This window comes from Pristiophorus japonicus, chromosome 21 (genome assembly GCF_044704955.1).
Source record: "Pristiophorus japonicus isolate sPriJap1 chromosome 21, sPriJap1.hap1, whole genome shotgun sequence".
NCBI classification, from domain to species: domain Eukaryota; kingdom Metazoa; phylum Chordata; class Chondrichthyes; family Pristiophoridae; genus Pristiophorus; species Pristiophorus japonicus.
This window is the reverse complement of record NC_091997.1, coordinates 65,543,518-65,569,596: the sequence shown is the minus strand read 5'-3', so window position 1 is coordinate 65,569,596 and position 26,079 is coordinate 65,543,518. Positions and strand designations below refer to the sequence as shown.

Below are 26,079 nucleotides of genomic sequence, written 5' to 3'. Positions count from 1 at the left end.
CTTGTTCTAGCCTCTCCACCTAGGGGAAACATCCTCCCTGCATCGACCCTGACAGGCCCCTTAAGTATTTTATACGTTTCAATGAGTACGAAGAGAGATCAGGCACTATTCACCCAAAGGGTAATCCAGTTGTGGAATACATTTTTCGGGAAGCTTACTGAACAAGACAGTTTAAGTGGGTTCAGGGGGCAATTCGGTGTGTTTCAGGCGAATGAAAGGATTAAATGGCATGTTGGGAAACTGAGATAATCTGTCAAAACAGAGACTTGTTACTGAGCACAATGTCCTTTTCCCATCTTTAAATCTTTCTTGACATTCCAGAACCCTCATTAACTGGAGATTACAGGAGCAATTTAACACCTGAAGTCCCAAACACTGCTTGCAACTTGAGGAAGAGCCCTCAGAGGGCAGCATGGGTCTGAGACCTTGCTCTTGCTCGGTATGGCCCGTTGCCACAATGGGCGGATCCTTCTGCAGCTCAGTTTCCTGCGAGTCGGATTGCGTTTGAAACAGGTTTTACAATCTGCATTCCAGCCACGAATTAAACAGGAAATACCTGGTGGAAAGAGCAGGGGCAGGACTGAAATGCACAGTTCGATGTTGCACCGTATGGGTCAAACAAACATTGGGCTTGTCTTCATCCTTGTAGCATTGAACTATTCAATGCAACTCCACTCCCAGTGGGTGGAAAACTTTCAAAAACTTGTGCGAACTCTTTGACCCAGTGGTCCAAGTAGTTTAATAGCAGGTTAGTTACACTGCACAGCTGATGAACCTACAAAGGGTGAAAGGGCTTAATCTGGAGGTAGCCTCACACTTCTCGGGCTGTGCCGCAGGCTTTTTAATCCTCTCATTCTGAAGCCGACCCACTCTTCCCCGTGTCTCACATGGAGAACAGCCGGTTTGGTGAGGTGCCATAGCGAGCCACAGAACGGTGTCAGAGCGAGAAAAGAGGTGAAGCCATGGTGAGCAGCCCACGGAATAAACAGCGCAGTAAATGACCACTCGTCATCAACCCGATTCCACAGAAACAGAAGGTGGCCATTCGGCCCATCGTGCCTGTGCCATCCAAGAGCGATCCAATTAATCCCACTCCCCCTGCTCTTTCCGCACAACCCTGCAAATGTTACTGTTGAATCTGCTTCCATCGCCCTTTCAGGCAGGGCTTTCCAAATCACAACACCTCGCTGTGTGAACCAAATTTCTCATCTCCTCTGCCTGGCATTTTTACCAATTATTTTAAATCTGCATCCTCTGGTTACCCCCACTCCCCCAGCCAATGTAAACAGTCTCTCCCTAACTATTCTATCAAAATCATTCATAATTTTGAACGTCTCTATTAATTCTCCCCTTAACCTTCCCATACTGAGACCAGCCTCAGTTCCATCAAACCAGGTCCCAGCAGTAAGTTGTTTCTGTACCAACCATGGCAGAGTTAAACTCTTTCAGAATTAATGGGCACATGTCGGTGAAAGTTAAGCAGGGTAACAACTCGTTACAGCGCGGGAGAAACGAATGAGAATCTCCAACACAAAAGACATCACAACAAACATAGAAAGGTAAATTGTCTTACCGTCTCCAACTTGTGTCGGGTGGGGGAGAGAGATAAACTGATCCGTACGGAGAACTGTCGAGGTGCACACGTTAAGGAGAAGTGGAGTTTTAACAATTGTTGTACATAACAAGTCTCAACATCGTCATGCATTTCATCCAGCACTGCAGGAACCACATATAACACACTGAAACATAGAGGGTGTGGGGGGGGGGGGGGGGGTGGGGGGAGATGCACTGAAGCAGACACCAAACCTTCACGAACAAGTCAGCTGTGGTTCAGTTGGTAGCATCCATGCCAGAGTCAGAAGGTTGTTCGAGTCCCACTCCAGAGACTTGAGCACAAATATCTAACCTTACGCTCCAGTGCAGTGCTGAGGGAGCGCCGCACTGTCGGAGGGGCAGTACTGAGGGAGCGCCGCACTGTCGGAGGGGCAGTGCTGAGGGAGTGCCGCACTGTCGGAGGGGCAGTGCTGATGGAGCGCCTCACTGTCGGAGGGGCAGTGCTGAGGGAGTGCCGCACTGTCGGAGGGGCAGTGCTGAGGGAGCGCCGCACTGTCGGAGGGGCAGTGCTGAGGGAGCGCCGCACTGTTGGAGGGGCAGCAACGCCTCGATTTCAAAATTCTCATCCTTATTTTCAAATCTCTCCACGGCCTCGCCCCTCCCGATCTCTAATCTCCTCCAGCCCTACACCGGTCCCGCCCCTGCGCCCGAGATGTCTACGCTCCTCTAATTCTGCCATCTTGATCATCCCTGATCATAAACGCTCCACCATCGGTGGCTGTGCCTTCTGTTGCCAAGGCATTAAAGTCCCAAACCTCTCCGTCTCTCTTTCCTCCAAGACATTCCTTAAAACATACCTCTTTGACCAAGCGTTTGGTCACCTGCGCTAATTTCTACTTTTTTAAATTCCATAATACCCCTGTGAAGTGCCTTGGGAGGTTTTACTACTATACAGGCGTTATATAAATACAAGTTGTTGTTGTTATAGGGAAGGAATCCCAGACAATTCCCGGCCTCTGCCCAGTTCCCAGTGGGCACGGGCCCATAGCATTAAACTAATTCAGCACGAATGCGCAGTGGAGCTCGGAGAGTGCAGGGTGCCCCGGGGCGGGGGGGGGGGGCGCAGGGTGCACGCAGGGTGCTGGGGGGGGTGCCCCGGGGGGGGGGGGGCGCAGGGTGCAGGGTGCCCCGGGGGGAGGGGGAGCACAGGGTGCTGATGGAAGCAAGGCAGTTGGAGCTGCTTCACTCTGCAGCCGATATCGACCTGGGAACCGGAAAGCAGCCTGCATTCCATTCCCCAGCACCTGCCACCTCATTGAGCACAAAAACACGTGTGGAAATGATCCACTTTATTACAGAGGTGACCCCAGAGAAACCGAATTGAGAATCACAGATTCCAGTAACTATAGAAGCAGCAGATAAGTTGTTACCTTATTTGGACAGTGCACAGTGCGACCCTCGACCCCAGCAGCAACAGACCTTTGCCGGCACTGGAAGGAGTTATGGAAAAATCCGCGGCCTGAACTGCCCCAGCCTCCTCCTTGAAGGAACATTGTGTGTGTGTGTGTAGGCTACAGCTCTCTCAGGGGCAGAAATATTTAAAACAAGAGTCTGTTTCTGAGCATTACATCTATTTAAACCGAACTGCCACACTGCGTCTGTCCTTTGAGGGGAGGAGAAAAAAAATGAAAACTGAAAGTTACAACTAAAAGTCAGAGAAACATTAATCGCTCACTGATCTTACTCGGGCAACCGGCCACCCCACTGTGATCCGGACAGTCCGGCTTTTGGGCGCATGGAGGGTGAGCACCCAGTACCTTCCTGCACAGTCCGGCCCTATAGTGTTCCTAACACAGATGAGGCTGCACACAGGGAGGTCAAAGTAACTGTGACCTCAGTCTTTAATAAGACACTCCAGAGTGAGGAACAGGCCTTAGGGGCCGGCTTCTATACAGTGCTCCCAAGGGATGCTGGGATCCCTTGGGACTTCAGGGGATGAGCTCCCTGGTGGCGGAACATGGGAGTGCATGCTTTACAGATACACAACAGACCCGTGCAGCAACTATACATCCCTGTCTGGAGTAAAAGTAAAACGGGGAAGGTGGCTCAACCGCGGCTAACAAGGGAAATTACGGATAGTGTTTAATCCAAGGAAGAGGCATATAAATTGGCCAGAAAAAGCAGCAAACCTGAGGACTGGGAGAAATTTAGAATTCAGCAGAGGAGGGCAAAGGGTTAATTAGGAGGGGGAAAATAGAGTACGAGAAGAAGCTTGCCGGGAACATAAAAACTGACTGCAAAAGCTTCTATAGATATGTGAAGAGAAAAAGATCAGTGAAGACAAACGAAGGTCCCTTGCAGTCGGATTTAGGTGAATTTATAATGGGGAACAAAGAAATGGCAGACCAATTGAACAAATACTTTGGTTCTGTCTTCACGAAGGAAGACACAAATAACCTTCCGGAAGTACAAGGGGACCGAGGGTCGAGTGAGGAGGAGGAACTGAAGGATATCCTTATTAGGCGGGAAATTGTGTTATGGAAATTGATGGGATTAAATCCCCGGGGCATGATGTCTGCATCCCAGAGTACTTAAGGAAGTGGCCCTAGAAATAGTGGATGCATTGGTGATCATTTTCTAACAGTCTATCGACTCTGGATCAGTTCCTATGGACTGGAGGGTAGCTAATGTAACCCCACTTTTTAAAAAGAGGGAGAGAGAAAGCGGGTAATTATAGACCGGTTAGCCTGACATCAGTAGTGGGGAAAATGTTGGAATCAATTATTAAGGATGAAATAGCAGCGCATTTGGAAAGCAGTGACAGGATCGGTCCAAGTCAGCATGGATTTATGAAAGGAAACCATGCTTGACAAATCTTCTGGAATTGTTTGAGGATGTAACTAGTAGAGTGGACAAGGGAGAACCAGTGGATGTGGTGTATTTGGACTTTCAAAAGGCTTTTGACAAGGTCCCACACAAGAGATTGGTGTGCAAAATCAAAGCACATGGTATTGGGGGTAATACACTGACGTGGATAGAGAACTGGTTGGCAGACAGGAAGCAGAGAGTCGGGATAAATAGGTCCTTTTCAGAATGGCAGGCAGCGACTAGTGGAGTGCCGCAGGGCTCAGTGCTGGGACCCCAGCTATTTACAATATACATCAATGATTTGGATGAAGGAATTGAATGTAATATCTCCAAGTTTGCAGATAACACTAAACTGGGTGGTGGTGTGAGCTGTGAGGAGGATGCTAAGAGGCTGCAGGGTGACTTGGACAGGTTAGGCGAGTGGGCAAATGCATGGCAGATGCAGTATAATGTGGATAAATGAGGTTATCCACTTTGGGGGCAAAAACACGAAGACAGAATATTATCTGAAAGGTGGCAGATGAGGAAAAAGGGAGCTGCAACGAGACCTGGGTGTCATGGTACATCAGTCATTGACAGCTGGCATACAGGTACAGCAGGCGGTGAAGAAGGCAAATGGCATGTTGGCCTTCATAGCCAAGGGATTTGAGTATAGGAGCAGGGAGGTGTTACTGCAGTTGTACAGGGCCTTGGTGAGGCCTCACCTGGAATAATGTGTTCAGTTTTGGCCTCCTAATCTGAGGAAGGACGTTCTTGCTATTGAGGGAGTGCAGCGAAGGTTCACCAGACTGATTCCCAGGATGGCTAGACTGACATACGAGGAGAGACTGGATCAACTGGGCTTTTATACATTGGAGTTTAGAAGGATGAGAGGGAATCTCATAGAAACATACAAGATTCTGACTGGACGAGACAGGTTAGATGCGGGTAAATTGTTCCCGATCTTGGGGAAGTCCAGAATCAGGGGACACAGTCTTAGGATAAGGGGTAGGCCATTTAGGACAGAGATGAGGAGAAACTTCTTCACTAAGAGAGTTGTTAACCTGTGGAATTCCCAGCCGCAAAAAGTTGTTGATGCCAGTTCATTGGATATATTCAAAAGGGAGTTAGATATGACCTTTACGGCTAAGGGGATCAAGGGGTATGGAGAGAAAGCAGGAAAGGGGTACTGAGGGAATGATCAGCCATGATCTTATTGAATGGTGGTGCAGGCTCGAAGGGCCGAATGGCCTACTCCTGCACCTATTTTCTATGTTTCACACATGAACATTCACACTCAATGCCCCGCCCCAACAAGTACACGAGGGCCTCATGGAGGAAATGCAGGGAGCCCGCAATCTAACTAGTACAGGCTGGGGGCTCACACACTGGCTCAGTTTTTAATTTATTATTCGTTCAAGGGATGTGGGTGTCGCTGGCAAGGCCGGCATTTATTGCCCATCCCAAATTGCCCTCGAGCATCTCGCTGGGCCATTTCAGAGGGCAGTTAAGAGTGAACAACAGTGCTGTGGGTCTGGAGTTACCTATAGGCCATCCTTCCCTCCAGAAATGCCCAACGAAAAAGAGCGAATTTAGTGAAGGCCAGAGATCGAACCTGGGCCCTCACTAGTCCATGTGCAGCATTTGACTGCTCCACAGTTGTGTGCTGGGGTTGGAGAGGGGATCTGTCTTTGTGTAAAAGTGTTGGACAAACCTTTTATTTTGTTCCCTGAACAGGATACAATGTGAATCATGCTAGACGGCGTCACTGGAGTGAATTGAACTGCAGCTCTTGGGAGTATTCTCCCTCAGAAGGTGAAACTGAGAGGTGCATGTGACATCAGGGTCAGGATTTTAAAACATCCGATACAATAAATCTCCATTTTGCTTTTGCCAACTGAAATATAGGCATGGTGAAATCTTTAATCCGCCCGTTTTCTCTCGCGTTACTGTCTCAGTGCGTTCGTGGTCTGCTCTTTAGTCCTAGTCTCGGGCAACAGGAGATGGAATTCATGAATTAATGTCACAGCAACCAAGACAGGAAATGTGGATTAATCACCGCTCCCCGAGGGGCTTTGAAAAGAGGATCACATGGCTGCAAGGTCTGTGAAGCGCCTTTCATCTGGGAAATGTCAGAGAGCAAAACACTGCACACATGGCTCGATTGGCAAAGCTCAGAAACCCAGCCGTTGACACCATCCTGACAACTACACAAACATACTGCATTCTGCAACAGGAAACAAAAAACAACCAGTGCTTGCAGTTGTAGAGGATTTCACATCTGCAGGAAGATATCACTAGATACCTCATAGTAAGAGGCGTAAATAAACAACACAGTGGTGGGTGAGCAGGCGGGTCCAAGGGAAAATGGAATGGGTTCGAGGGGAGTGGGTGAAGGCAGAGAGAGTCAGCACCTTCAGGGACTGTACCCCAGGGAGAGTCAGCACCTTCAGGGACTGTACCCCAGGGAGAGTCAGCACCTTCAGGGACTGTACCCCAGGGAGAGTCAGCACCTTCAGGGACTGTACCCCAGGGAGAGTCAGCACCTTCAGGGACTGTATCCCAGGGAGAGTCAGCACCTTCAGGAACTGTACCCCAGGGAGAGTCAGCACCTTCAGGGACTGTACCCCAGGGAGAGTCAGCCCCTTCAGGGACTGTACCCCAGGGAGAGTCAGCACCTTCAGGGACTGTACCCCAGGGAGAATCAGCACCTTCAGGGACTGTACCCCAGGGAGAGTCAGCACCTTCAGGGACTGTACCCCAGGGAGAGTCAGCACCTTCAGGGACTGTACCCCAGGGAGAGTCAGCCCCTTCAGGGACTGTACCCCAGGGAGAGTCAGCACCTACAGGGACTGTACCCCAGGGAGAGTCAGCACCTTCAGAGACTGTACCCCAGGGAGACTCAGCACCTTCAGGGACTGTACCCCAGGGAGAGTCAGCACCTTCAGGGACTGTACCCCAGGGAGAGTCAGCACCTTCAGAGACTGTACCCCAGGGAGAGTCAGCACCTACAGGGACTGTACCCCAGGGAGAGTCAGCACCTTCAGAGACTGTACCCCAGGGAGAGTCAGCACCTTCAGGGACTGTACCCCAGGGAGAGTCAGCACCTACAGGGACTGTACCCCAGGGAGAGTCAGCACCTTCAGAGACTGTACCCCAGGGAGAGTCAGCACCTTCAGGACTGTACCCCAGGGAGAGTCAGCACCTTCAGGGACTGTACCCCAGGGAGAGTCAGCACCTTCAGGGACTGTACCCCAGGGAGAGTCAGCCCCTTCAGGGACTGTACCCCAGGGAGAGTCAGCACCTTCAGAGACTGTACCCCAGGGAGACTCAGCACCTTCAGGGACTGTACCCCAGCGAGAGTCAGCACCTTCAGGGACTGTACCCCAGGGAGAGTCAGCACCTTCAGAGACTGTACCCCAGGGAGAGTCAGCACCTTCAGAGACTGTACCCCAGGGAGAGTCAGCACCTTCAGAGACTGTACCCCAGGGAGAGTCAGCACCTTCAGGGACTATACCCCAGGGAGAGTCAGCACCTACAGGGACTGTACCCCAGGGAGAGTCAGCACCTTCAGAGACTGTACCCCAGGGAGAGTCAGCACCTTCAGGACTGTACCCCAGGGAGAGTCAGCACCTTCAGGGACTGTACCCCAGGGAGAGTCAGCACCTTCAGGGACTGTACCCCAGGGAGAGTCAGCACCTTCAGGGACTGTACCCCAGGGAGAGTCAGCACCTTCAGGGACTGTACCCCAGGGAGAGTCAGCACCTTCAGGGACTGTACCCCAGGGAGAGTCAGCACCTTCAGGGACTGTACCCCAGGGAGAGTCAGCACCTTCAGGGACTGTACCCCAGGGAGAGTCAGCACCTTCAGGGACTGTACCCCAGGGAGAGTCAGCACCTTCAGGGACTGTACCCCAGGGAGAGTCAGCACCTTCAGAGACTGTACCCCAGGGAGAGTCAGCACCTTCAGGAATTGCACCCCAGCGAGAGTCGCACACGCACACGAACAAATGCAATTTTTAAAAACAGAAACTTCCTTTGCTGAGTGAGTGCGTTTGAGCACAAAGCAAGTTCAGTCACTGTGTCAACCTTCGTGTAAGCTGCTTATTTAGACTTTAAACACCATCTCACAAAGCACTTACAAGTTAAAATGTCTTTTTTTCCTGGTGGGATTAACTCATGGGATGTCCAGGCCAGAGTTAGAGCCCTCTGCATCGCCCCAAGTGCTACACGCGCCAAGAATGCAAGCCCAGTGCACTAGCTGACTTCTAAAAGCTCACATATCAACAAACTTTCCTCCCATTGCACAGACTAAAAGATCTGAATAATGTCCTCAGAGCAAGCAAAAGAAGGTTTTTTTGGAAAAGAGCTTCACCGAAGCACATTTTTTAATCACCGATGCTCCCAGTGCAGTACTGGGGGAGTGCCGCACTGTCGGGGGGGCAGTGCTGGGGGAGTGCCGCACTGTCGGAGGGGCAGTACTGAGGGAGTGCCGCACTGTCGGGGGGGGCAGTGCTGGGGGAGTGCCGCACTGTCGGAGGGGCAGTACTGAGGGAGTGCCGCACTGTTGGAGGGGCAGTACTGAGGGAGTGCCGCAATGTCGGAGGGGCAATACTGAGGGAGTGCTGCACTGTCGGAGGGGCAGTGCTGAGGGAGTGCCGCACTGTCGGAGGGGCAGTGCTGAGGGAGTGCCGCACTGTCGGAGGGGCAGTACTGAGGGAGTGCCGCACTGTCGGAGGGGCAGTGCTGAGGGAGTGCCGCACTGTCGGAGGGGCAGTGCTGAGGGAGTGCCGCACTGTCGGAGGGGCAGGGCTGAGGGAGTGCCGCACTGTCGGAGGGGCAGTACTGAGGGAGTGCCGCACTGTCGGAGGGGCAGTACTGAGGGAGTGCCGCACTGTCGGAGGGGCAGTGCTGAGGGAGCGCCGCACTGTCGGAGGGGGCAGTGCTGAGGGAGCCCCGCACTGTCGGAGGGGCAGTGCTGAGGGAGCGCCGCACTGTCGGAGGGGGCAGTGCTGAGGGAGCGCCGCACTGTCGGAGGGGGCAGTGCTGAGGGAGTGCCGCACTGTCGGAGGGGGCAGTGCTGAGGGAGTGCCACGCTGTCGGAGATGCCGTCTTTCGGATGAGACGTTAAACCGAGGCCCCGTCTGCTCTCTCCGCTGGACGCAAAAGATCCCCGGCACTATTTTGAACAACAGGGGAGTTCTCCACGTGGGAGTGTCATTGCAGTGAAAACTGCACCAATTTCTAAAAGTTGAATGTCCTGAGCAGGTATATAATCAAGACCAGACAAGCTCGCTGTGAGCTGTGACATGCACTGCCCAGTGCGGTACTGGGGCCCATGCAGATCAGGAAGGATCCTGGTTTGATTTTAGCCTGCGCCAAGTTCTGTGATTAAAAACTGGGATTGTCCGCAGCACCACTGGTTCAGAGAAGTGAATCGAAGCTTCCGCGCCCTCCCCCCCGCGTCCCTACCTCCCCCTCCCCGGTCTCCAACAGGACCCCCCACCCCCACCCAATCTCCAACAGGATTCCTGACCACCAATCTCTGTAGCGATCCAGTAACAGCCTTGCCAGAAAATGGGGCTGCGGGATTGTGTCTGGGAAGGATCGCGCTCGGCTCCATTACCCCTCCCCATGGCTGCACCGCTTGCTGTCGCAAGGTGGGCTGCCCATCGACCACACCCTTGCAGCAGTGCTAAGAATAGGCAGGCAGTATTAGCAGCAAAGAATGAACAGGAAGCCTTGCTCAATCTTATTGCAGCATTCAGTCACACAGCTTCTTGTGCAGGTTGGTGACTGGATAACAACTCACTGTTCTAAATGCAGGACCAATAAACAAGCTCAGCTCCAGAGGAAGATAGATAGATAGATATTGCATTTATATAGCGCCTCTCACGACCTTATGACACCCCAAAGCCCCTCACAGCCAATGAAGCACTTTTGAAGTGTAGTCATTGTTGTAATGGAGGAAACGCGGCAGCCAATTTATGCACAGCAAACTCCCACACACAGCAATGTGATAAAGGCCAGATAATGTGTTTTATTTTGTTATGTTGATTGAGGGATAAATATTGGCCAAGGACACCGGGGAGAACTCCTCTGTTCGTCTTCGAAATAGTGCCGTGGGATCTTTTACATCCACCTGAGGGGGCAGACGGAGCCTCGGTTTAACGTCTCATCCGAAAGACGGCACCTCCGACAATGCAGCACTCCCTCAGCACTGCACTGGAGTGTCAGCCTGGATTTTGTGCTCAAGTCTCTGAAGTGGAGACTTGAATCCACAACTTACTGTCTCGGAGGCGAGGGTGCGAGTCACTGAGCAACGGCTGACACCTAGCAGTTAACGTTTAGCTGCAACACACAATATAATCGAGCAGCCTGCTGCCCATTGTGCTTTTTATTGGAAAACATGACTAATTCACAAAGTGCGTCAAGTATGTTCAGCACTCGACACTTCCTGCCATAAAAGGAAAAATGTGGTGGTTTTATTTCAAAATATCAATCCAAGTGGCACAAAAGTTGTCAAATGGAAGAACCCGCTGCTGGGTCTGTGGGTTTGGGGCTACCTGAGACACCCAGCACGGAGGGAACGGATCAGCAAGTCCAGGTGGACTGTGAACTGCTCTGATCACATGTAACCTGCGTGCTTAGTGTAAATAAATGATACGGCTTATAAAAGAGCAGAAACTTGAGAAAAATTAGCTGTGAGAAAGGAGTAGGATCCACAGTGCAAAACTGCTCACAGATTGACAATCTCACTCAGACACCACGCTCGGGAAATATATTGGACTCATGCAGCAAGGATCTGGTCTGAGCATAGTGTTCGGGAAATTTACTCTGTATCTACCCCCGTGCTGTACCTGCCCTGGGAGTGTTTGATGGGACAGTGTAGAGGGAGCTTTACTCTGTATCTAACCCCGTGCTGTACCTACCCTGGGAGTGTTTGATGGGACAGTGTAGAGGGAGCTTTACTCTGTATCTAACCCCCTGTACCTGCCCTGGGAGTGTTTGATGAGACAGCGTAGAGGGAGCTTTACTCTGTATCTAACCCCCTGTACCTGCCCTGGGAGTGTTTGATGGGACAGAGTAGAGGGAGCTTTACTCTGTATCTAACCCCCTTTACCTGCCCTGGGAGTGTTTGATGGGACAGTGTAGAGGGAGCTTTACTCTGTATCTAACCCCCTGCACCGGCCCTGGGAGTGTTTGATGAGACAGTGTAGAGGGAGCTTTACTCTGTATCTAACCCTTGCTGTACCTGCCCTGGGAGTGTTTGATGAGACAGTGTAGATGGAGCTTTACTCTGTATCTAACCTCCTGTACCTGCCCTGGGAGTGTTTGATGGGACAGTGTAGAGGGAGCTTTACTCTGTATCGACCCCCGTGCTGTACCTGCTCTGGGATTGTTTGATGGGACAGTGTAGAGGGAGCTTTACTCTGTATCTAACCCGTGCTGTGCCTGCCCTGGGAGTGTTTGACTGACACGGAGAAGATATTCCATTCCCTTAAACCAATACCCCTCAACTTTACAAGGTTTAAAAATATATTTAAAAAAATGTCAAACAGGGAGTGGAGACCAAAATATAAAAATTGCAGGAAGTTTGTTTGAGCCCATGGAGCTTTATCTGATGGAGCAGAGCTGTGTCAGAGAGGAAGACAGAAACAGCATGTAGGTGTGCGTGGGTCAAAGATCTGACTTCACGATAAATCTCACAGATCTGTGAAACCAACAACTCCGCTGAATGAGATTTTATCATGGGTGGTTTTTAGTTTGTGAAATTGCAATGGACTGGAACATCCTGTCAAATTCCTGCTCAGTGAACAGAGCCAATGACACAGGAACGCCCAGTGACGATGGACTCACGTCCCAACATCACTGAAGCCGCCTTATGCTTGGTGAGAGACAGACCCCCGCTATCCCGTCCCCCGCCCCATCCCACGCTGCCCCACCCCCCCTCCTCCCCATCCCCCACCCCCTGCCCCATCCCGTCCCCCGTCCCCACCCACCCCTGCACCCCCCCCCCGCCCCAACCCCACCCCCGTCTCTCCCCCCCCCCACTGTCCCACCCCACCCTCCAGTACTTCGCTTGAGTCAGCATTCTCTCTGTGACAGCCCAGATCCTGCTTCACATGCACCGTCCCGGGATAAATCATTTACATCTTCACCCCATTGGGACGCAGCATTACATCGAATATACGGCACAGAAACAGGCCATTGGGCCCAGACAGCCCACGTGGGCCGGTGTTTATACTCCACGCTAGCCCCCTCCCATCCTTCCTCATCTAACAACAAAATACTCAATTCCCTTAGAATCATAGAATGGTTACAGCGCGGAAGGCCATTCAGCCCGTCAAGCCCTTGCCGATCAGTCCCACTCCTCCGCCCTTGCCCCGGAGCCCTGCAAATTTCTTTCCTTCAGGTACTTATCCAATTCCCTTTTGAAAGCCACGATTGAGTCTGCCTCCATCACCCTCTCAGGCAGCGCATTCCAGATCCTAACCACTCGCTGCGTAAAAACGTTTTTCCTCATGTCGCCTTTGATTCTTTTGCCAATCGCCTTAAATCTGTGTCCTCTGGTTCTCGACCCTTCTGCCAATGGGAACACTTTCTATCTACGCTGTCCAGGCCCCTCATGATTTTGAACAACCTCCATCAAATCTCCTCTCAACCTTCTCTGTAAAACGTCTAGGGACATCCTGAGGTCATGAAAGGCAATATGTAAGTGCAGCTCTTGTTTTCTGGGTTAGTGTGTGACCAGGGAACGTGACAGCGTGAGGCAATGCATTTGCTCAGAGCTCCAGAAATCTTGTTCAAATGTTATCAGCTTGTTGCTGCACCTGTTATGATGTAGAGCTCTATTAAATTCGCAGCGTCAGAAATCCCACCCACTCCCGGGCAGCTGAAGTATGTTAGAATTCCCCACTATTAAAAGGATTCCGTTATGGGTCAGGCCAATGTGCACTCAGTGACTTCTGTATCTCAGCTTTCGGAGATAAAGGGTTATTGCATTGTAAAACGCAGGGAATTGCTGCTGGAGTTTCAGTATCCATGGTCACAGCAGTCAACCCACAACTCCCCATTTCATGCTCACTTCCTCCTTACTCTGGATTTCAAAAGAAAGACTTGCATTTATATAGCGCCTTTCACGACCACCGGACGTCTTAAAAGCGCTTCACAGCCATTGAAGTACCTTTGAAGTGTAGTCACTGTTGTATTGTGGGAAATGCGGCAACCAATTGCGCACAGCAAGCTCCCACACACAGCAATGTGATAATGCCCAGATAATCTGTTTTATGGATGTTGATTGAGGAATAAATAATGGCCCAGGATATCGGGGAGAACTCCCCTGCTCTTCTTCAAAATGGTGCCAGGGAATCTTTTACATCCACCTGAGAGAGCAGAATGTCTCAGTTAAATGTCTCATCTGAAAGATGGCCCCTCTGACAGTGCAGCACTCCCTCAGCACTGCACTGGAGTGTCAGCCTAGATATTTTTGAGCTCAAGTCTTTGGAAATATAGAAACATAGAAAATAGGTACAGGAGTAGGCCATTCGGCCCTTCAAGCCTGCACCATCATTCAATAAGATCATGGCTGATCATTCCCTCAGTACCCCTTTCCCGCTTTCTCTCCATACCCCTTGATCCCTTTAGCCATAAGGGCCATATCTAACTCCCTCTTGAATATATCCAACGAACTGGCCTCAACAACTCTCTATGGTAGAGAATTCCACAGGTTCACAATTCTCTGAGTGAAGAAGTTTCTCCTCATCTCGGTCCTAAATGGTTTACCCCTTATCCTTAGACTATGTCCCCTGGTTCTGGACTTTCCCAACATCAGGAACATTCTTCCTGCATCTGACCTGTCCAGTCATGTCAGAATTTTATGTTTCTATGAGATCCCCTCTCATCCTTCTAAATTCCAGTGAATACAGGCCCAGTCGATCCAGTCTCTCCTCATATGTCAGTCCTGCCATCCCGGGAATCAGTCTGGTGAACCTTCGCTGCACTCCCTCAATATCAAGAATGTCCTTCCTCAGATTAGGAGACCAAAACTGAACACAATATTCCAGGTGGGGCCTCACCAAGGCCCTGTACAACTGCAGTAACACCTCTCTGCTCCTATACTCAAATCCCCTCGCATGCCCACTTTCAATGACTGATGTACCATGACACCCAGGTCTCGTTGCACTTCCTCTTTTCCTAATCTGCCGCCATTCAGATAATATTCTGCCTTCGTGTTTTTGCCACCAAAGTGGATAACCTCACATTTATCCACATTATACTGCATCTGCCATGCATTTGCCCACTCACCTAACCTGTTCAAGTCACCCTGCAGCCTCCTAGCATCCTCCTCACAGCTCACACCCACAACCTTCTGACTCGGAGGCGAAAGTGCAACCCACTGAGCTACAGCTGACACTAAAGTGATCAACAAAGTGATAATTCACTGCTTCAGGTCTAGGCGACGTGGATTTGAAGGAACATTTCACACGAGTGTGGGACCGAGACAGGCAGATCAGGCAGTTCCAGCTTTGGTCTGTTCGGCGGGTTAACTATCTTAGCTGGGGATTAAAAGGTGTGTGTGGGTTGGGATGGGCGGGAGGAAGTACCCAGGATTCCATCGCCTGGAGGCTCCTCACAGACTCCAACTACAAGGCATGGGCTTCAGGTGAGAGCAGGGCTTGGCTGTGATGCTTCCATGCTCAAATATCCTAGTGACACACAAGCGATAAGGCCAGGAACACGCCCTGCTTTTCTTTGAATAGTGCTACAGGATCTTTTAGTGTCTGCACCACAGCCAGAAGAGGCAGCCTCAGCTTAATCCTTTATCTGAAAGACAGCGCCTCTGACAATGCGGCACTCCCTCAGTACTGGACTGCCGAAATTGCAAGACAGGATCCCACAACCTTCTGACTCAAGAGGCGAGAGTGAGGAGGACCGACACTCCAAAATCTGTCGCACGCCAATCACATCTTGCTCGTAAGCAATTGCTTCGCCTTTCAAACCATTGCAAACAATGCACTGTCCAATCACATGCAGTAGTCCTGGTCCCTCTCTCTCTGGATTACTGGACTGTGCTGGCAACTACCTGAAAAACTGCTTTTTGAAGCCGCGATGAAGAGCCAAGGCCCACAGCACAGTATAACATGACGACTGAAGAGCTCGAACACAAAGTAATTCAAGAAATAGGGGTTGAGGTGACTCCAGGCTTAGATTGGTCCCACCGTCATCACTGGTAGTAACAGCACTGTAACCCTGAGTACTTCACCCCAGTGTCATACAGTGCTCTCTGCAAACACCACCCAAACAGGGTCAGGCAGCCTATAATCACACTGCAGGCAAAGTTCGTTCCATCCCATTTATCTTTTGACCCATTCAAAATTCTGCGCATGCGTGATTTTTTTCCCCTTTAAAACCCGGTGAGCCGGCTGTCAGCTTATAGGGAACACTGAATGAAGGCGTTTTCTATAGCTGAAGGCAACATAATAAAGTTTCACAGACCTAACATTACTCTCCCTTGAATTCCAAGTGAAACATTATGTACCATGGTCTTCATAGTGTAATGCAAGTGTCGAAGGATATCGGTCGGCCGTGTTTATCCACTGGGGATTGGCGGCGATGGGGTGACATCATGTGACTTCGCTCTCTGTGAACCCTCTCCACCAAACCGTGGTGCCGTGTTCCTCGTACAGAATCCACAGTGGGATGGAACGACGTCTGCAGTGGGGAGAGAGAAAAAGCAATTTTAAAATACTGCCCACCACTCAACACTGTTCGGTCAATGGGTCACCACCAATCGCCCCAAGCCCCATTGAGGGGAAATACCATCAACCGGAGGGGGGAGGGGGGAGAGGGGGAGGGGCGGGGGAGGCAGGGCCTCACCCCTCTCTATCTCTGCAATCTCCTCCAGCACCCCCTCCTCCCCCCCACCCCCCGAGATGTCGGCGCTCCTCCAATTCTACCCTTTTGAGCATCCCCGGTTTCCATCGCTCCACCATTGGCGGCCGTGCCTTTTGTTGCCTGGGCCCCAAGCTCTGGAATTCCCTCCCTGAACCTCTCACTCCTCCTTTAAGTCGCTCCTTAAATCTTGCCTCTTTGACCAAGCTTGTGGTCATCTGCCCCAATATCTCCTTGTGTGGCTCAGTATCAGATTGTTGCAATTAATTTCCTGTGAAGCGCCTTCGAACATTTTACTACGTTAAAGGCGCTATATAAACTCAAGCTGTTGAGTGTTTTTTCACATTTTCTTCGGCAGCACCTCCCAAACCCGCGACCTCTACCACCTAGAAGGACAAGGGCAGCAGGCGCATGGGAACACCACCACCTCCACGTTCCCCTCCCAGTCACACACCATCCTGACTGGGAAATATATCAGCCGTTCCTTCATCGTCGCTGGGTCACAATCCAGGAACTCCCTCCCTAACAGCACTGTGGGAGCACCTTCACCACACGGACTGCAGCGGTTCAAGAAGGCGGCTCACCACCACCTTCTCAAGAGGCAGTTAGGGATGGGCAATAAATACCGGCCTGGCCAGCGACGCCCACATCCCCGGAACAAATGAAAAAAAACACGTTTCAGTGGATGCAGTGTGAAGGTTTCATGCACACCCAACATTGATGGGAACAGTGAGACACTTTTCAATCCTGTTGATACCACAGGCTGCCAATTGAGGGACTCCCTCAGCTGATGACACTAGGCTCTGTAAGCCCAATTGCAGTGCAGGCCTTGCGAGTCTCCACACCTCCTGCCAGCTCCCTGAACCCGAGGACACTAAGTGCGCCGAGCTGGATCAGCGCGAGGCCCGACATCACAGCGTGAATCCCCTCCGTGGTGTCAGCGCGCACATGCGCTGCACTGTAAAGCGCTTTGAGACATCCGGTGGTTGTGAAAAGAGACAATCAGCGGCAGGTCGGGGTCATCAAAAGAGCGGCGACCCGTGGACAGCACGGCGATGTAACACGGCAAGGTACAGCGCGAGCTGGTGCAGGAGGGCGACGGCAGCGAAGAGGGATGTCACCAAGATCCAGGTCGGTGATTGGAGCGCGGGCAGGTACAGCAGGAGCGGCGAGGTCGGGGCAAAGGAGCGGCGAGAGATTGTAGAGGGACGTGATGGGGGCCCAGGAGAGGCGAGGGCCCAGGGGCAGCACGGGCCCAGCCCACACTGCGATATGTGAGCACTAGGTCCGTGCAGCAGAGCTGGTCTCCAGTTGTCTTGGGTAATCCTTGCCACTGGACCAAGACCTCGCTCTGTCAAGCCCGTGTGGTGGCTGGTGTGCAACGGCCACCCCACGTTAAAAAAATCCACGCACAGGCATCTTCCACCCTTCAGGATGTAGTTCAGGACCTCAAATATTAGGTCCTTCATTGAAACACCTGTGAACTCGCCCCTTTTTGGCGTGGAAGCAAGTCATCCTCGTTGCAACGAGACCTGGGTGTCATGGTACATCAGTCGTTGAAAGTTGGCATGCGGGTACAGCAGGCGGTGAAGGCGGCAAATGGTATGTTGGCCTTCATAGCTAGGGGATTTGAATACAGGAGCAGGGAGGTCTTACTGCAGTTGTACAGGGACTTGGTGAGACCACACCTTGAGTATTGTGTTCAGTTTTGGTCTCCTAATCTGAGGAAGGACATTCTTGCTATTGAGTGAGTGCAGCGAAGGTTCACCAGACTGATTCCCGGGATGGCAGGACTGACATATGAAGAAAGACTGGATCGACTGGGCTTATATTCACCGGAATTTAGAAGGATGAGAGGAGATCTCATAGAAACATTAAAATTCTGACAGGATTGGACAGGTTAGATGCAGGAAGAATGTTCCCGATGTTGGGTAAGTCCAGAACCGGGGTCACAGTCTAAGGATAAGGGGTAAGCCATTTAGGACCGAGATGAGGAGAAACTTCTTCACTCAGAGAATTGTGAACCTGTGGAATTCTCTACCGCAGAAAGTTGTTGAGGCCAGTTCGTTAGATATATTCAAAAGGGAGTTAGATGTGGCCCTTATGGCTAAAGGGAGCAAGGGGTATGGAGAGAAAGCAGGAATGGGGTACTGAAGTTGCATGATCAGCCATGAACATATTGAATGGTGGTGCAGGCTTGAAATGCAAAATGGCCTACTCCTGCACCTATTTGCTATGTTTCTATGTTTCGAGGGACTGACTATGATGGTGGTTGTGAAAGGGGCTATATCTCGGAACCCTATCAACAAGAGCAGGCATCGAAGACGAGATCCAACACCGCCTCCAGTGCAGCCTTCGGCCACCTGAGGAAAAGAGTGTTTGAAGACCAGGCCCTCAAAACTGCCACCAAGCTCATGGTCTACAGGGCTGTAGTAAAACCCGCCCTCCTGTATGGCTCAGAGACATGGACCATGTACAGTAGACATTTCAAGTTGCTGGAGAAATGTCACCAACGGTGTCTCCGCAAGATCCTACAAATCTCCTGGGAGGACAGGCGCACAAACATCAGCATCCTCACTCAGGCTAACATCCCCAGCATTGAAGCACTGACCACACTCGATCAGCTCCACTGGGCAGGCTCTACTCGGAGCTCCTTCACAGCAATCGAGCCAAAGGTGGGCAGCAGAAACGCTATAAGGTCACCCTCAAAGCCTCCCTGATAAAGTGCAACATCCCCACTGACACCTGGGAGTCCCTGGCCCAAGACTGCCCTAAGTGGAGGAAGTGCATCCGGGAGGGCGCTGAGCACCTCGAGTCTCGTCGTCGAGAGGATGCAGAAATCAAGCGCAGGCAGCGGAAGGAGCGTGCGGCAAACCTGTCCCACCCACCCTTACCCTCAACGACTATCTGTCCCACCTGTGACAGGGTCTGCGGCTCTCGTATTGGAATGTTCAGCCACCAAAGAACTCACTTCAGGAGTAGAAGCAAGTCTTCCTCGATTCCGAGGGACTGCCTATGATGATGATAAATGCAAGCCTCTTCTTTCTTTCTAAAAACCGTCGAGCGCACACAATGCAGCACTGTGTGTGCCCGGCACATGCCCAGTGTTCTCCCGTGACCCACAACAGATGAGATGCAAATCTAAAGTTGTCGCAAGTGACAACTCGGAAACATGTGTACACCTCACAGCAGCAACTTTAGACGGAGCCTGGGGCAATCACACCTTCCACCGCCAGCTCCTCCCACTGGGCAGAGATCGCGTAAAGCTGAATGGGCTCTTGAACTACAGACAATGTGCTTGGAGCAATTACCTGAAATTCGAGCTGCAACATTGAAGTGCGCCATTGTCTCGATGCCACAATACAAAAGACTCCCTGACAAAACGCTGCTTTGTAATGTAGAACACGTGGCAGCCAGATTCTGTGCATCAAACAGCAAGGCGATAATGACCAGACAATCTGGTTTGTAATGATACTTTTTGAGGGAATAATGTTGGGGTGGGGTGAGAGAGAGTGGGGGTGTGTGTTGGGGGTGTGTGTGTGGGTGTGTGTGTGGGGGCGCGCGTGGGGGGGCGTGTGGGGGGGTGCGTGTGTGTGGGGTTGCGTGTGTGTGGGTGTGTGTGTGGGTGTGTGTGTGGGGGTGTGTGTGGGGGGGTGTGTGTGGGGGGGTGTGTGTGGGGGGGTGTGTGTGGGGGGGTGTGTGTGGGGGGGTGTGTGTGGGGGGGTGTGTGTGGGGGGGTGTGTGTGGGGGGGTGTGTGTGGGGGGGTGTGTGTGGGGGGGTGTGTGTGGGGGGGTGTGTGTGGGGGGGTGTGTGTGGGGGGGTGTGTGTGGGGGGGTGTGTGTGGGGGGGTGTGTGTGGGGGGGTGTGTGTGGGGGGGTGTGTGTGGGGGGGTGTGTGTGGGGGGGTGTGTGTGGGGGGGTGTGTGTGGGGGGGTGTGTGTGGGGGGGTGTGTGTGGGGGGGTGTGTGTGGGGGGGTGTGTGTGGGGGGGTGTGTGTGGGGGGGTGTGTGTGGGGGGGTGTGTGTGGGGGGGTGTGTGTGGGGGGGTGTGTGTGGGGGTGTGTGTGTGGGGGGGTGTGTGTGGGGGTGTGTGTGTGGGGGGGTGTGTGTGGGGGGGGGTGTGTGGGGGGGGGTGTGTGGGGGGGTGTGTGTGGGGGGGGGTGTGTGGGGGTGTGTGTGTGGGGGGGGGTGTGTGGGGGGGGGTGTGTGGGGGGGGGTGTGTGGGGGGGGGTGTGTGGGGGGGGGTGTGTGGGGGGGGGTGTGTGGGGGGGGGGGTGTGTGGGGGGGGGTGTGGGGGGGGTGTGGGGGGGGGTGTGGGGGGGGGGGGTGTGGGGGGGTGTGTGTGGGGGGGGGTGTGTGGGGGGTGTGTGTGTGGGGGTGTGTGTGGGTGTGGGGGGGTGTGGGGGGGTGTGGGGGGGTGTGTGTGGGGGTGGGTGTGTGGGGGGGGTGTGTGGGGGGGGTGTGTGGGGGGGGTGTGTGGGGGGGGTGTGTGTGGGGGGTGTGTGTGGGGTTGTGTGGGTGTGTGTGTGGGGGTGGGGGAGTGTGTGTGGGGGTGGGGGAGTGTGTGTGGGGGTGTGTGTGGGGGTGTGTGTGTGTGGGGGTGTGTGTGGGGGTGTGTGTGGGGGTGTGTGTGGGGGTGTGGGAGTGTGTGTGTGTCCTGTTGCCTCCCCCAGTCAGAGCTGGTGTGGAGCAGGAGATGCCAGTGGTGCAGGGCTGTGGTCCCCAGTGAGCGGGGCAAGCGGCCAGGGCTGTGGGGGTGGTCCCCGGAGCCCAGGTCCGGGAGGGAGGGAGGGAGGGAGCCTGGAGGCTGGGACCCGGGGCTGCAGGAACCTTGGCCGAGCTTGGAACTCCCACCATCACCACCAGGATTAAAAAGCTGCTCCGCTGGCCCTCAATCCAACTGTGGAGTGGCAAACATCACGACGCCGGCAAGAGCATCACCGACAAGGTGACTCTGGAGGTGGTGCTGGGCATCACGATCTCTGGAAGCAGTGGGCTTGCTTGTGACTCACGGACAGGACTCGTGGCCTATCCCTCAGGCGGCAGTCGGGGCCATAAAAGGAGCGTGGGGGGCATACAATCTGAAGGAGCAGCACGAGCTGTGAAGCCAGAGAAGAGTGACGTCATCAAGGACCAGGTCGGTGATTGGAGCGTGGGCAGGTACAGCAGGAGCGGCGAGTGACTGTGGAGGGATGTGATCGGGGCCCAGGGGGAGGCGAGAGTTCGGGGCCAGGGGCCCAGGGGCAGCACGGGCCCAGCCCACACTGCGATATGTGTACTCACTAGGTCCGTGCAGCAGAGCAGGTCTCCAGTCGTCCTGGTTAATCCTTGCCACTGGACCAAGACCTCGCTCTGTCAAACCCGTGTGGTGGCTGGTGTGCAACGGCCACCCCACGTTAAACAAATCCACCCACAGGCATCTTCCACCCTTCAGGATGTAGTTCAGGATCTGGAATATTAGGTCCTTCATTGGAACACCTGTGAACTTATCCTTTTTTGGCGTGGAAGCAAGTTATTCTCGCCTCGAGGGACTGCCTACGATGATGATGAATGTTGGGCAGCAGAGAACTCTCGTGCTGCTTCTCAAACAGCGCCCTGAGACCTTTTACACCCAGCTGAGAGGGCAGTTTAACGAAAGACGGCACCTCGGACAGTTCAGCACTCCCTCAGTACTGCACTGGAGTGCCAGTCTGGATTATATACTCAGGTGTCTGGAGTGGAGCTTGAGCCCACACAACACAAAATGTTAACAAAAAAGATACATTTCTTCGTTTTTTATTTTATGAGCAGATGAGATTAAAAGCCACTCGGGTACTCAGTCCGAATTGCAATCGTGGAAGATAATAAGCAGCAAATCCACTGCTTCTTCTGTTTTGTGGCTTCACTCCTTGCGCAACATTAAGAGGGGTTAAAAGTGACAGGGAGTCACTGGACCCAAGCTGGTACATGTCACAGCGGATCAGCCAGTAACAGCTTGCACAATACCACGGTTTTTTTGCACAAGCAGATCAGGAAGGACACATGGGAGAGTATCACGGAGATACGCACGATCGGAAACAGTATCCAACAAGGTACAGTTACAGTACGACCTCATGTTAAACCGTGACAACAGGATAATGGGACAGAGGGGTTCCAGTGTCAGTCCTTGCTCACTGGGCAGCACTCTCGCCGTTCGAAGGTCGTGGATTCAAGCCCCACCCCAGAGCGCATAATCTAGGCCGGCGCTCCCTACCAGTGCTGAGGGAGCGCTGCACTGTTGGAGGTGCCATCTTTCGGATGAGATGTTAAACCGAGGCCCCTCAGGTGGACAGAAAAGATCCCATGGCCACTATTTCAAAAAAGAGATGGGGAGTTCTCTCCAGTGTCCTGGGCCAATATTTATCCCACAACCAACTGCTGTTTGTGGGAGCTTGCTGTGCGCAAATTGGCTGCCGTGTTCTCTACATTGCAATAGTGACTACACTTCAAAAAAAAAGTGCTTGATTGGTTGTAAAGTGGGTTCGGAACGTGCCGAGATTGTCTGCCGGTCCTGCGCAGGCCGCTCACAGGCTTTTACATTGTACGGAGCGTACACAAACATGAATGTGTCGTGCTCTGGAGGTGGCTGGCCACAGGAGGCAGTACAGCTTACGGCCGGCCTCCCACATTCTACCCCGCGCAAAATCGAGGTGATCCAAAACTCGGCTGCCCCGTGTCCTAACCCGCACCGAGTCCCGCTCACCCACTGTGCTCACTGACCCATGTCCTAACTCGCACCGAGTCCCACTCACCCATCACCCTCTGTGCTCACTGCCCTGTGTCCTAACTCGCACCGAGTCCCACTCACCCATCACCCCCTGTGCTCACTGACCCATGTCCTAACTCGTACCGAGTCCCACTCACCCATCACCCCCTGTGCTCACTGACCCGTGTCCTAACTCGCACCGAGTCCCACTCACCCATCACCCCCTGTGCTCGCTGATCCGTGTCCTAACTCGCACCCAGTCCCGCTCACCCATCACCCCGTGCTCACTGCCCCGTGTCCTAACTCGCACCGAGTCCCACTCACCCATCACCCCCTGTGCTCGCTGATCCGTGTCCTAACTCGCACCCAGTCCCGCTCACCCATCACCCCGTGCTCACTGCCCCGTGTCCTAACTCGCACCGAGTCCCACTCACCCATCACCCTCTGTGCTCACTGCCCTGTGTCCTAACTCGCACTGAGTCCCACTCACCCATCACCCCCTGTGCTCGCTGACCCGTGTCCTAACTCGCACCCAGTCCCGCTCACCCATCACCCACTGTGCTCACTGCCCCGTGTCTTAACTCGCACCGAGTCCCGCTCACCCCCTGTGCTCACTGACCCGTGTCCTAACTCGCACCAAGTCCCGCTCACCCATCACCCCCTGTGCTCACTGACCCGTGTCCTAACTCGCACCCAGTCCCGCTCACCCATCACCCACTGTGCTCACTGCCCCGTGTCCTAACTCGCACCAAATCCCGCTCACCCATCACCCCCTGTGCCCAGTGTCCTAACTCGCACCTAGTCCCGCTCATCCATTGCCCCCTGTGTTCGCTGACCCGTGTCCTAACTCGCACCAAGTCCCGCTCATCCATTGCCCCCTGTGTTCGCTGCCCCACACTAACTCTCGGTTAAGCAACGCCTCGATTTCAAAATTCTCCTCGTTTACAAATCCCTCCACGGCCTCGCCCCTCCCTGTCTCTTTAAAACCTGCCTCTTTGACCAAGCTTTTGGTCACCTGCACGAATTTCTACTTGATGTCAAATTTTTAAATCTCATAATACACCTGTGAAGCACCTTGGGATGTTTCAGATGCTATCAAGTTGTTGTTGTTGAAAGGCGCTCTACAAATGCAGGTCTTTCCTTTCACGTTTATCTATTGTTACAATTTGCATTATATGCCCCGCCACTTTAGCACTAAGGAGCCTACCTTTCTCCAGCCTTTTCGAGTAACTCAGTTCTTCCAATGCTGGACATCAAGATCCTGGCTCCTTGCTGCATCACTGCCAGCTCCCTGCTCACAAAGAGCTGCCAGCTACCTATCCTCTGGCTTTCTCTGCGGCAGGCTCGGCACTGTGGCATCAGCGCGGCAATAATCTGTCTTCCAGGATCGTTGCGGGCAGACAAGCCCTCAGCAGAGCGAGCTGCCGGATAGACCCTGCGCAGGTTCCAGCCCCACACCGAGAGCCAATAATGCAGCATCAGGGAGGGCCCACAACCAGAGGCCCAGAGAGCACAGCCAACGGGATTAAAGCACCCAGTCAAGTTCATCAGAAGTTGCTTGTGTTGCACCATGCCACATCTCTCAGAAACAGGCATGGTTGTTATGCTGGCAAAGATCCAGCTATTTGGACACAGCAAGATCCCATAAGCAGCAGTGAATCCGCTTTGTTTTTTTGGGTGCTGTTGGTTGAGGGAAGAATCTTGGCCAGGGCACTGGGCGAACTCCTTGCTCCACTTAGTACCACGGGATCTTTAACATCCACCCCAACAGGGAGGGGCCTCGGTTTCGCATCTCATCCGAAAGACGGCACCTCCGGCAATGCAGCGCTCCCTCAGCACTGCACTGGGAGTGGCAGATCACGTGCTCCAGTCCCCGGTTGGGACTCGAACCCACAACCTTCTCACTCGGAAAAAAAGACGACTACTGCTGAGCCAGCTGAGGCTATAAAACGGGGTGAATTCAAAGCATTGGCAACCTTAATGTACAGTAATAAAGGTTTGGCAATAACACGCAGGCACTCTGTGCCTTTAAAGACAGTGACTGGTGTTTTGAAATCCCAGTGGGGCTCTGCATGCGATATTTTGATAATTAACTCCATACCCAGGAAAGGAGACACGGTGGGGGCAGGGCAGCACCAGAACACAAACAGAAAGACCTTGGACAGGACAACTGAGCAGGCAGGAGAGGACAGTAAACACAGATAGAGATGACAAAGCTCAATCCCGGTGACCTTCTCAAGGACGAGAGTTTCTGCCACACAATTGCCAACTGCACTGTGTTTAGCGATTACATTTCACCCACAAATCCCAGTGCGTGACTGACAACAGAGCTCACCAGGGAAACCGCAGACTGCCCTTCCCAGGGTGTCGATTCCTGTTGGGGTGCACGCCCACATGGTGCTTCCTCATGGACAGTTGTGGCTATTTGACAATGGAGGGCACTGCAGCATCCTGCACGGGCACTTTCTAGCAGGGGTCAGCTCACTAGGCGGCACTTGCATCGGAGTCAGAAGGCCGTGGGTTCAAGGCCCACTCCAGAGACTTGAGCACAAAAATCTGACAGTGCAGTACAGTACTCATCACCATAGGCAGTCCCTCGAGTCGAGGATGACTTGTTTCCACGTCAAAAAAGGGATGAATTCACAGGTGTTTCAATGAAGGACCTAATATTCCGGATCCCGAACTACATCCTGAAGGGTGGAAGATGCCTGTGGGTGGATTTTTTTTTTCACACCAGCCACCACACGGGGCTTGACAGAGCTAGGTCTTGGTCCAGTGGCAAGGGTTAACCAAGACGACTGGAGACCAGCTCTGCTGCACTGACCTAGTGCGCCCACATATCGCAGTGTGGGCTGGGCCCGTGCTGCCCCTGGGCCCTCGCCTCTCCTGGACCCCACTGAGTGCAGTAATGAGGGAGTGCTCAAAGAGCGGGGGAGTTCTCCCCGGTGTCTTGGCCAATATCTATCATTCAATCAACATCACTAAAACAGATTAACTGGTGACTATCACACTGCTGTTTGTGGGAGCTTGCTGTGCGATAGTTTGGCTGCCGTGTTTCCCA

The 26,079-nt window shown here is 52.9% G+C and overlaps 1 protein-coding gene across 3 annotated transcripts in view; it reads right to left on the bottom strand.

Moving 5' to 3' along the window:
- Positions 1-26,079, bottom strand: part of crtc3 (CREB regulated transcription coactivator 3) — an 89,788-nt gene that overhangs the window by 36,259 nt on the left and 27,450 nt on the right. For all 3 annotated transcript variants that reach the window (XM_070864906.1, XM_070864908.1, XM_070864907.1), the window contains exons 3-4: positions 15,981-16,115; positions 1,574-1,635 (exon numbers count right to left, since the gene is read on the bottom strand). In XM_070864906.1, the coding sequence (XP_070721007.1) occupies positions 1,574-1,635; positions 15,981-16,115 (197 nt within the window). The remainder of the gene's footprint in view (positions 1-1,573; positions 1,636-15,980; positions 16,116-26,079) is intronic.